Source organism: Cibotium barometz, chromosome 40 (genome assembly GCF_041138505.1).
Source record: "Cibotium barometz isolate CiBa-2024 chromosome 40, ASM4113850v1, whole genome shotgun sequence".
NCBI classification, from domain to species: domain Eukaryota; kingdom Viridiplantae; phylum Streptophyta; class Polypodiopsida; order Cyatheales; family Cibotiaceae; genus Cibotium; species Cibotium barometz.
Genome location: NC_141085.1, coordinates 49,362,217 through 49,374,620, shown reverse-complemented (window position 1 = coordinate 49,374,620; position 12,404 = coordinate 49,362,217). Strand labels below are relative to the sequence as shown.

The window sequence follows — 12,404 nt, the reverse complement described above, 5'->3', positions numbered from 1 at the left end:
CGATTTGTGGACCATCACTTGTTTCAAAAAGACCCTCTACACTAAAGAAGGTGGTGTATGACAAACATCATCGATTTTTCCCTCCTTTACATATCTCACCACTTGTGATGAGAGGTAGAGATTGGTTTGAGGCATGGAGAAGCACCCCCAATGGGATGTCTAGACACTCAATCTTCTTTCAACTTCCATATTGGTATGAGTTGAAGATCAATCATCTCTTAGATCCCATGCATATCTTCAAGAATATGACAACAAATATTTGGGACCATGTACCTGGTAAAAAAGATACAAAGGGTGCAAAGGATGACTTACAAAACATTGGACGCCTTCAAAGTGCCTAGCCAATGGTAAGTGTGAGTGGTAATGTGATTGTCTCTTTTCGTACACCAACGGGAGTAATGCATTCATTGAAGGGTGCCTCCACAAAGACCAAAAAGAAAGAAGAGGTACAATTATATGGCCTCAAGACACATTTTTTTTAGTATTAAATCTTTAGGCTTAAGAATAAGCTATAGTTAGTGATTTGTTGAGAGAGAGAGAGAGAAAGAGAGAGAGAGAGAGAGAGAGAGAGGGGGGGGAAAGAGGTTAATAAATTTTATCCCTAAAAAATAAATAATAAAAGAGAAATATTAGAAATTACAGTTTCTTCCAAATTAGAGTCTTGGTAAGAAAATATTAGCAAAGGAGTGTTAGTAGGTTAGTGGGAGTTAGGGGTAGGAGCTAGTAGGGGGTAAGGATGGTCGGTAGGAAAAAATAGGAAGGGGTGGGTAAGGTTTCAAAATAAAAAAAAGGAGCAAATCAGGGTAAAGCGGGTAGTAACGGGAGTGGGAAAGGGTAGTGGAGGGAAAAAGGGGGTTAGGTGGACATGAATGGGGGTGGGGAAAAGGTCTAAAGTGAAGGGATTAATGTTTTTTTTAAATATTTTAAGTGTGTACTCTATCCGTGGGCTGATTTGCTCCTCGGTGACTCTTGCTTTGCGGCTAAGAGATGCCTTCCAAGTTCCCCACGATAACACTGAGGTGTCCGTGGCGGCTGAATTGCTTAATGATCGTCTGATCTTTTTCAGGACTTGTGGCAAGCACAAGAGCCTCCTCTTAAAGCGATCTCCCTGCGCGCTGCCTGCCTCTATGGCGAGCTGCCTGTATGCTCCCTATACGCGGCATTGTTCCTTCTTTTTCCTGTTTGCTGCTACAGGGTGGTTACATGTAGAGCGAACCATGTGGCTTCTTCTCTTTCTATCTGCTACAGGCTCTTATAGCAAGCTCCCTTCGTGCTACCCTCTCGACTATGGCGAGCTGCATGTACGCTGCCCCTTCTCTTGATTGCTCCGTCTAGCCCACTTCACGTATGTGCCTTGTGCTGCTCTAATTTTTGTGATGGGCTACTTTCCCTGTGATGCCGTCTAGTTGCACCCGATAGTTGGAGTGTCGCTTGCGCCACTAAATAGGTGATGTTATCCGTATATTGATTGTTGTTGTACACAGTTTCTGGATGGTTGCCGATGCTGCATGCTGGCTATTGTACATGGTTTCCAGCTATGCACACTCATTGTTGTTGTATGATGTTCTCTCTACTGTGTCAGTTAGCTGCTTGCCATGGCTAGTTAGTTGCACCTGCACGCAAGGAGATCAAATTCTCTCATGCCTCCATAGCACCCGGCTTTTGAAGCACCTTTGACCTGTGGTCTTTTCGTAGAATTGGACCTTTCGAGCACTATCATGTGGGTGGGTGTAGCTAGTGCCCAATTTGCATATATATATATAGTTTGAAAGGAAACTCAAAATTCTTACTGAAAATACTTGTCTTCTCTTTTTTTTTAATCCCAGAAAAACACGATCTTGGCTATCACTACTTGTTTATTTGATTAAATCTTTTCTACATTTAATATTGCAATATTATTTAAACAAGCTAAAAAATGAACTCAAGATACCAAACTTGTGAATTATTTAGCTTGCTGTAGAAATTTTAGCTCCCAACTCATCTACCTTTGCCTCTTGCAAAGTGTTGATGTTACAAGTTTTGCCATTGTGCTGTCATTACCTCCTTACGAACAGTCCTAACAATGGAACCAATGTGTCGACTTTTTGTGGTCTAGGTATTTGAAGTTCGTGGATCGTTATCTGTCCCATTATCTTCCTCTTTCTTCCCCCGCCTATTTAAGAGCTCGCAAGAACATAACATGATAACCAATACATGCACAACCTTTTCTTGCATGCCTTCTTCTGCATAATCCTAAACCGCCACTTTGCCCATATTATTCTTGTTCTCCCAACTAGATAGGGGGCATAAAATTAGAATTACCTGGCAAAGCATTCTTGCTGCTGAAAATTGCATCCTTTATGGCTTCAATACTATATTTGATCAAAACGGTGCGGGTGCGTATGCTCTTACTCCAACCATAATAATTATCATGATCTCTTTTTTGATTTGAATTTCGTCTTTCCGATTCACAAGTAGCCTAGCCTTTCTTCCACTGTTTCAGATAGATAGGAGAAATGCTTGCACTACATGCAGTCCCCGTTTTTTTTCGCGTTCCATACTAAAGGCTTCTCTGGCCCCGCGAAAAATATTTATGGGAGATCAGCGACATGAGCTACATAGAGTCCCAAAGGGTTGCGCCTCCCAACTCGATAAAGATCAAGAAGCTCATGCTTGTTAATTAACCCTCACTTATACCAACTAGCTGAGGCATTGATACATTATATAGTACAATTCTTGCTCCCTCTTCCATTTCCCTTCCTCCCATTCCAAGCAAGGGCACTATCCAACAAGGCATTACATTGATGTTTGATGCGAGGCAACGTCGTCCCTTTCTAATACGCCTCTATCTTATGGACAATTTGTCTCTGTGATTGCCAACCAACCTAACGTCACCCTCACTTAGTGACATCTACCCTAGATCTACCCATGCTCAACCTGGGGAGAGCAAGCCAATAAGGCTTCCCTAGGTCTACCCATGCTCCACCTGGGGGGAGCAAGCCTTTGCAGCCATGGAGAAGAAGACAAGAAACCCCCAAGGATTTGTTACTATCAAGGATTGCTTTAAGAATGACGAGGAGGATAACATCAACAAAAATGGAGATAAGGACAAGGCCAACCGTGAGGCCAACTTCATTGAGCATATCTTTTGAGATTCCTTGCCATCATCTTAGTGTTTTTTACTGTGTTCATTTCTAGCCAATGTGCATTTTTTGTTGTTTATGTATCGTTGGTCAAGCACACCCTTTGTGCTGTGGATGCTTGATCAAGAGAGAGTGTAACATGTGATCTAGTATCCATATATTCGTACTGTGTCTTAGTGAAAGTTGCAAATGTCTAAGGCTATTAGGGCTTAGGTTTACTAGAGAAAGCTGGGTGAAACACTAGTTGGAATCCCCTTGATCCTAGGCACCTCCTATTGAGGTAGGGGGTGGAGTAGATGTAGGGGAGGTGGAGGAGATTATGGATCTATGTGCCTCCTTTCATGAGGGTGGCTATAAGAACTCATTTGTGTGTGTGAGAGCCTAAGCACCTCTCCCATTGAGGTGGAGTAGATGTAGGAGACGTGGAGGAGATTTTGGATCTAGGCACCTCCTTTCATGGGGGGGCGCTATGAGAACTCATTTGTGTGTGCAAGAGCCTAGCTTATGTGTAATCTCTTGGGGATTATTATAGCTTTGTGCTACCTTGTAAAACTTGTTCTTGAGTGTGTTATGCTCTTGTTTAAGTGATCCCTTGTGAAACTTGTTCTTGCACGTGTTATGCTCTTGTTTGACTGTTCTAATTTGATTATGCTTCATCTTTAGTGTAATTCCAAGTGTTCCTTGCTTTCTAGGATCAGTCTTGATCTTGTTTAATACACATCTGTGTGTGTAGTGGTCCATGAATACCTTTGATTGGATCACTACTATTATTCTTACACACTTTGCCCAACTAGGTGGGGTGCAAACAAATCTACGTCATCAGCTGTAGGCAAAGTATTCTTCTGTCGAAAATTGCATTCTTCATGGTGCATATGCTCTTACTGATCAAATGTATTGCGCCTCTCCCAAGTCAATAGAGATCTTGGTTGCACCAAGAACCTCATGCTTGTTAGTTAACCCTCACTTGTACACATGGATGTTTGATGCGAGGACGAGGGTCTCATGGGTCTCGACCGCTATTGAAGGCCTTGCTCTGATAAGATATGAGTACTGTCAAGATTCTGGTCGTTGGATATTATTATGGGTGGAATAACAAAACACAAAGGCTGCGTGTATCTCTTGGGCAAACTCGAGAGTGCAGTTTCTACGGACATGTTTGCCCAGCAAAAATGGGTGATTCTTATTCAAGATTTGATATACGAATATCTTTCAAGGAACCTTTCTTAAATATATATATATATATTTTGTGCCCACAAATTATATTTCATAAGCTTTCTTAGAGACGCACATGAATTTGAGGAGCAGTCGTTACTATATATTTTTGCCCAAAAAAAATGAGAGATTTGTCAAGAACATAGTTAAGGTTATTAAGTTTGTGTGTTCTTCTTGCAGATGTCTTCTATAGCTAGGAGCATGCCTCAAATTTGAAGGGTGTCCCCATTATTTCATTTAAAGGGGAGAAATTCAACCACTTGTTCTCGGCAGGGTTTTTTATTCATGGCAACGGCAGTTGATTATCATATTTTGTCGCAGCAAGTGGATGTTATATTGAAGAGAATTATAAAGAGCAAATGGCTGGTGATGGTTGCCGGCCTTTACGTGATGGCTTCTGCTGGCGCAGCCTACGACTTCTCTGTGTATTCTCAGAGCATCAAGGCGTCCTTGGGACTGAATCAGAAGGATCTCAACACCGTCTCCTTCTTCCTTGGTGTAGGTGACGGTGTTGGCTTCATGTCAGGATTGCTCTTCGATTCTTGGTCGCCCTCCGGAGTTATGGCAGTGGGTGCTATGCTCAACGCCTTTGGATACGTGATGACTTGGCTTGCACTTACAGGGCGGTTGTTCTCTTCCCTCAGCAAGCTAAGAGCGTGGCATCTTTCCTTGTTCTTGGCTTTGGGAGCCAACGCACAGACCTTCCCTGAGACGGCAGTCACGGTGATTTGCCTAACGAACTTCCCTCAAAACCGAGGGACTGTTCTAGGCCTCGCCAAGGGATTCTATGGTCTCAGCGGTGCCATCCTTCCCCAGATTTATTACGCTGTGTTTGGTGACAACCCTGTCTCATTCCTATTGCTTGCAGGATGCCTTCCCTCCATGATATCCCTGCTCTGTATGTTCCTTATGCGATATGTGGATGATCATGGACGTGAGGAGGGTAATTCAAGGATTATGCGGTCCTTCAACGCGATCGCAACGACACTGGCGTTGTATCTCATGATAATCTTAGTTGTTGAGAATGTGGCTTCTCTTTCCAGGCCACTCATTGGAGGTCTCACATCACTTATGCTGGTCATTTTGTGCCTGCCATTGTTGGTGGTGGTGTGGTCGGAGACCAAGAAGTTAAAGGAGGACCGACAAGCTCAGGCACAGCTTGACACAGCTGCAGTGGAGTCCAGAGTGCAACTCAAGGAGTTGGAATTTAGAAGAATCCTTACAGAAGAAGGTGCAAATGATCACGATATTCTTCAAAGATTAGGAGATTCAACTACAGTATCAGCTGATCATCAGGTAATTACATCTGTGGGAGATCATGAAAGTGATCGGGAGCCTCCGCCCACAGCTGACCCTGCATCAATTAACCTAAGCAATGAATCAATTACCGGCCAAGAAGGGATCTGCATGCGGCTCACTAATAAATGCAAAACATGGATTCATTTACATCTATGGGCTCCTTCCCCGCCAAGAGGTGAGGATCACTCCATTGCACAGGCGTTAATGTCTTTGGACATGTGGATACTTTTTTTAGCATTGACTTGTGGCCTCGGTGCGGCGATGGCATTTCTCAACAACATGGCGCAAGTAGGATACTCACAAAACTACTCTGCTATCAAAATCAACACATTGGTTTCGCTAGTCAGCATATGGAGCTTCTTTGGCCGCATTGTAGCTGGTTCTCTCTCAGACATGTTCATACATATGGATGGCACTCATTTCGCCCTCACAAGACCTGCTGTCTTCTCCATCTCTGTGGCAATCTTGGTGCTGGCCAATCTGCTATTTGCGCTGGGCGTAAAAGGTGCACTTTACATTGGCTCTATTATTGTTGGTTTGTCCATCGGAGCTCAGTACACCTTGACTGCATTGATTGTATCAGAGCTCTTTGGCCTCAAAAACCTTGGTACAATCTACACTGTACTAGGTTGTGCAGACCCATTAGGGCAATATGTATTATCTATACGAATAGCAGGAGTTCTCTACGATGACCAAGCTAGAAAGCAACAGAGCACATCAGGGGTAGGATCAACACAATCAACAGTAACGCTACTTTGCAAGGGAACCAAATGTTTCCGGTCTACGTTCTTCATCTTGACTGGAGTAACTGCATTTGGGACACTGTTGTCTGTCGTGCTCACACTACGTACAATGGCATATTACAAAACCCAGGCATCTAAGAAACTTCAAGAACAGAGCTGTAATAAAGAGGCCCCGTTTTAGAATAACGGAGACAAGATTTATAAAGTCAATAAGCTCTCTTTTTTGAAGCGCATTGATATATTGGATTGCATATATTTCAATACTAAGAGTCTAAATAGAACTTTACTATTATACACATGCAACTCATATGTGCTTGTAACAGAACTTTTGTTGTATGTGGATCTAGAATGGAGACTCTTCAATTAATACACCTTCTGTGAGTCCTATAAACCCAAATGTCTTACTTTGCTTACTTTGCATAAGATTGAGTGTGGTGCATTAGACCGTGCATTATGTCGTGCTGTGTGTGTGTGAGAGAGAGAGGGAGTATCATATGTTAGGAATGTACCACACGTCTCCCTTGAAATCTTCCATAACGTGTGTATGCCTCCATATGCAAACCAAATAAAGAGGGTCCAAGAGTCACAAGGGTGTAGTGTTCTTAATTCACAGGGATGCACACCATTTTCTTGAATTTTTCTTGGAATGGTTTAATGTGTCTATATGGAGCATTTCCCGATCGAAATTGTAGTGTTGGATTTTAGATCAATGTGATAGGCTTTTAGGTGTCTTTGTCCAAGAGTCATGCACAGAGGTGCCATATTTTGTCTGCAGAAAACTTGTTTTTTTCAAAAACCTCCCCAATATTTGGGAGTGGTACAAGTGGGTGAAGGAAAGCAAGTATTTGATATTGGATCCATCAGGCACAACCTTTATCCTCTACAAGGTTGACAACCAAACACATACAAAATTAGAGTCATTCTACCTTGACACTAATATGATGACCAAACATATATAGAATTAGAGTCATTCTATCTTGAAAGTTTGTATGTGTTTAACAACCAAACACATATAGAATTAGTGTCATTCTACCTTAACACTTTGATGCCCTGGTTATGGTTTTGGCTTGAGTGTCTAGAGAGTACATGAGTCATCATCAGTTTAAGACTTGCAAGGATAATGAATCCATAGAGGCAATGAAACATTGAACTATGGGGATTGGGGCTAAGAGGGTAGACATAAGACCAAGGTAGAAGGGCTACAGAAGAAGACATTGAGAGATGAAGAAGCCGCTAAGAAGATGCTCACTAAGCTGAAGAAGTAGCTGGCCAAGTTGAAGGTATACATTGTGATGCAATTTTCACCTTTTTTTAATATCACTTGGAGACGAGGGAGAGAGAGAGAGAGAGAGAGAGAGAGAGAGAGAGAGAGAGAGAGAGAGAGAGAGAGAGAGAGTCCTTCCAAGGTGGAATACCGCTTGTCTAATTTGAAAACCACCTGTAAAAACCACCCAAAATCTCGAAGTGGTTTTTTTGTTTTCAATCCCTCTTCCCGATCGGCCACTGCAGATGCATTTCTCCCAATGCAAAGGCTTCAAAATAACCCTCAACACATTCTTTGGCTTCAGTTCATTGGCTTCCACCATCTCCCTTAATGGCACTCCATGAATCCTTAATTAGTTTTTAAATTCCATCTAGGCAATGTTGAGTAATTGGTAGTCGTGTTGGTAGTCGTGTAGTGATCGTGAGCCCAAAAAAGCATGCATGATGGCTGTGTGAGATGACTCCTATTTTAGGCCTAAAAAAAGCATAGTTTCTTACATAAAGTTGATGCACTACATCAACTTCTCCATGCAAACTCGATGTTATGCATCAAGTTTACCACAAACTCGATGCACGACATTGAGTTTGTGTGGAGAAGTTGATGTGGTGCATCAACTTTGTTCACATAAGCATGCCAAAAATAGTGATCATGATGTAATAATTCAAAAGTAATTTTTTTAATTAGTAAAATAGCCCTAAAAGCACTTCAACCCTAAAGATTGATTGGTTTCTTATTGGGCACTTTCTCGCTTATGCATATCTTCTTGCTATTGGCGGTGATATCTTTGCTTGATTTTGTGCTACGCAGCTTGTGTATGTTGTCTATACCATGTTGTAACCATTGGAATCTATTGATGTGAATATGGAGGATAGAAGAGAAGGTGGCCTTCATCTAAGGCAAGATCTTCGTCTCCATTCAAAAATTTTGTTGGATTTGATTGATTGAATCAACTAATAATTGTTTTGCTAAATCTATTTCTTTATATCTATAGAGTAGTAGTGAGGATATGAAGAAGTCCTCTAAGAGGCCCACCGTTGAGGCTCTAGGATTTGATTCACCTCCTCAAATACAAGCTACAAAGAAGATAAGAAAGGAACATTCTAAAAAAACTATAAAGGAAGCCCAAGCTACTACTTTACCTGGAAAAAACTCCCTCTTTCAACAAGTGGAGGCCTCACAACAACATGAGAAGAGAGATGGTGCTGCAAGTGTCAAGCCTACCAACACAATGTTGGATGCTATTGCAAAGAAAGAAGTACAAACTCAAACTCGACCAAGTTTTGGGACCATTGCCACTTTTCATCCCCAGGGCCCTGTAACAACTAAAGCCTTCACCCAAAAGAGACTTATAGCTTCATCGTTGTCCTCTATTGATGAAGATGAGTAAGAGAACCAGAAGAAGGATGAACATATGTCTATTCTAGTGAGATCAAGGACAAAGACAACAACTTATTATGTACCCCTAGGGACAACTCATGGTTTTATAAATGCACCATCAGATAGACCTCCACTTCTCAATAGGTACATTAATCAACTCTTGCTTATCTACATGAGTGGTCTTACTGGGGCGATGGTGGTATTTGTTTCATCATTGCAAGGCATTCTAGCAAGGGTAATCTTCTTAAAGGTCAAAAGTCTTGTGGAAAAGTGTGAAAGGTGGATTATATAGGGGAAGAGAGAGATAATGTTGTTTCTTTTATTGTTCATGATACAACATTAGAGATTTTCTACTGAGCCAAAATAATCTTCAAGTCGGTCTTTGTGGTCCTGTGCAAATCACTTGTGCCTTGGAAAAATATGACAATCTGTTAGTGAGCTTAGGACCTTTCTTGACTCTCGCTAGTGTAGCCTCTGATGTTGCTAGCTTAGAGGTTACCCCCCAATAGGCTCCAAGGTCTTCTGCATTCAACTCTCAAAGGAAAGGAGGGCAACAGAGAGAAGTTAAAAGGAATTCTATGTCTATAAGCTCTCTAGGTGAGACGGCATCTCATAAAAAAAGCAATTCCTCAAGCAAGGAGGATTGTGATTCTTTAGATAACAACAAGGAGCCTAGATCCAAATAGTCCTTACTACTACAGCACTGTAGATTGTAAAATCTATGCTACTCTCATAGTTGAAGAGGCAAAACTTCTTGCATGGGATCATAATAATGATAATGAGTACCATGCAAAGATGTCTCAGGTTGAGAAAATTAGGTTTTTCACCATGAGTTTGAGGAATATGTGGCACAACACTAAAAGGTTGATGGCATATTATAAAGACATTGTCTTTTGGAGGTTTGTGTTCTTCTGGAGAAAGAGGAGCTCTCATATGGACTCAAAAATTATGATCCTTAATTTCAACTTGCTTTTCATATAGGACAGATTTGGAATCTTTTCAATGTGGGAGAATAAAGCTTTGAAAGGGTAGAAGGCCTCTAAAAGGTTAAATGAATTTAGTAACTTGGCTAAAATTCATGGTAAGAAGGTGGATACATCAATTGAAGACCTTGCAAAAGACATGAAGCTTAATCCATGGCGAGCATTTCAAGGAGTGAAGGATCAAACACTGCTAGTTTTTGTCATTTTGAAGAAGCTATCACTTGATGAAATGTCTTTGGAGCTACAAAAGTAAGTAAAGTTTTTAATTGTTCATTTTTTATCTTCTTAATGTAAATTAAGTATTTATATTGTGTTTACATGTGGCTTACAGCCATAAAGTTTATATGAAGATGCAAGAGGTCATGAGATAAAAAAACTAAATTGCACCACTTGGGATGACGTACGTGCACTGTATCCCCAGTCTAGCTCTTAGGAAGTTTTGAAAGATTTTTTCTTATCCTTTAGAGATTGGGTAATATTCTTTTGTTTTGGTATTAAAGATTAAAATGTGATGGTATATTAGTATTGTTGTTATGTTTTAAGAAACCAACTACTTAAAATATTATATTCTTGTATATTAACTTTCTACCAACAGAAGCCTCCAACTAAAAAAGGCAAAAAGTCACTCTTTTAAGAGGAATCAGAGTGTCCACAAAACTTTCTTGTGCACCTTGAAAGATCTCGGTAAAAAAAAGCAAGACACCTTCTAAGAAATGCTACTCCAACCAAAGGAGATAAACTAGAAGAGTTTTTTCTTCCTGGACAAGAAAGCAAATTAGAATCCTATAAAGTGATTTGTGGGGATGTAAATAATCTTTAGAATATCATTCCAAAAAAAGATTACAATCTTGTTATTGTGGATATCACATATGGTTTTAATATGAGTCATTCTACAAATGATGAGAGATCATATACCTATCAAGAAATTCAAAAGATGTTGCAGAATTTTAAAGTGGTAACTACATCGAATATGTGGAGATTTGTGATCTTTCATAGCACTAGCCAAGCTGTGTCAGTAACTGCAACTCTAAGAAAAGAAGCACATGGTCTAGAGTCTCTTGTTTGGTATGATTTTAAGAACTTATGTTTTTAGTTTCTTTTCATTATTATTCAAACATTTTAGATTTATGTTTCACTAAATTTGATTCTAGGGTCAAAACAAATACAGATCATGTTCCTAGTTTTCGTTTCAAAAGTTCCATTGAAATGCTCATGGTTGGCTATTGGGATGACATTGAGCAAAGATGTGCTAAATCACATGTCAATGAGTCTGGATGCTCCAATGTGCTTTCTTTTCCCGTAATAACTAGGGCAGATGATTGGATACTTGAATTATTTTCTAGAATTGGTATACACTTATTCTTGCTTCAAAAAATCATGTTTAATTATATACTTTCTTATTATTGATTGTGTGTTAGTTCTTATATTCATTTTTTAAAAACTGTAGGGTAAAACTATGACGTGCAGTTAAGAGAAAGAGAAACTGCATTACAGTTGAAAAGGATAAGATCCAAATAGCCTTTATTTCTATGCGTGTAAAGGGTGCTATGGAACTACTAGATGAAGATCAAGAGGTGGGAGCGGTCTCCATTGATGATGCTAATCAGAAGTTCCAGTCAGCATCAAAAGAACCTATGCCTCCCCTCTCTGATGAGCCTGGGGAATTAGCATCTCTACTAGAAAATGAGAATCTTACTTTGATTCTCCCTGGTCCCCAAGGAGAAGAAAACAATGAACAATCTAATAAAGAAGAAGAAGAAGATCCAAATCAAGTGCTACGTGTTTAGATTTTTAAGTCTACTACTTTACATAATTTAGTTTATCATGACTCTACTACTTTACATACTTTTGGTTTATTGCTCTTGAAACCTTCAATAAGTTTTATCTCATCTTTGTAGGAAGAACTTTTATTTCATATTATTTAAATTGGATTTTATATTTGAGTCTAGAAATAGATTCAAGCATGATTGTAGGGTTTTTGTAAATGATCTATTCTAATCTTTTTTATCACTTGTCAAATAATGTGTATATTTGTGTATAGTGATAAACTTTGTTCCAATAAAGTTTATTAAAAAAATTCTCTTTCATTCATGAAATTTATAAAATAAATTTTAATTCAAAAAATTGGTATTTCTTTAAGTTGTAGAGGGGGACTTCTTCTATCCCATTTAGAAGTCAAGTTGTTTTTATGTTAAATATTATCAGTTCATAAATCTATGGAGGTCACCACGTGTGCTCTCTTGAAAAAAGTGTCAAAATTCATGTAGTTTTGTTAATGTAAACATGGAATTCTAGATGTACTTTCAAAAAATTATGTTTTGAAGCTATTTTTAAGCTTTCACTCATTTTGGGAGGGAATCTTTTTAGGTTACCCTCGTCAGCTTCCTATTTTACCTGATACATG

General features: G+C 39.7%; 1 protein-coding gene across 3 annotated transcripts; it reads left to right on the top strand.

Moving 5' to 3' along the window:
• Positions 1-1,015: 1,015 nt before the first annotated feature.
• LOC147615598 (protein NUCLEAR FUSION DEFECTIVE 4-like) lies at positions 1,016-6,740 on the top strand. 3 transcript variants are annotated; one of them, XR_015262868.1, is made up of 2 exons: positions 1,016-1,447; positions 1,583-1,803. XR_015262868.1 is itself a non-coding variant. In XM_086779700.1 (2 exons), exon 2 carries the CDS (start codon positions 4,620-4,622, stop codon positions 6,555-6,557), a length of 1,938 nt encoding a protein of 645 aa, XP_086635826.1. In that variant the 5' UTR covers positions 1,082-1,301; positions 4,515-4,619; the 3' UTR covers positions 6,558-6,740. The 3 variants fall into 3 exon arrangements, 2 of the variants coding, with proteins under 2 accessions (XP_086635826.1, XP_086635825.1); XM_086779700.1 differs by lacking the exon at positions 1,583-1,803 and adding an exon at positions 4,515-6,740 and having other exon boundaries at positions 1,082-1,301; XM_086779699.1 differs by lacking the exon at positions 1,583-1,803 and adding an exon at positions 4,515-6,740 and having other exon boundaries at positions 1,082-1,447.
• Positions 6,741-12,404: the final 5,664 nt, after the last annotated feature.

Bases quoted from the DNA above. Each gene is read 5' to 3' on its own strand.
- LOC147615598 (XM_086779700.1), top strand. From the start codon at position 4,620: ATGGCAACGGCAGTTGATTATCATATTTTGTCGCAGCAAGTGGATGTT.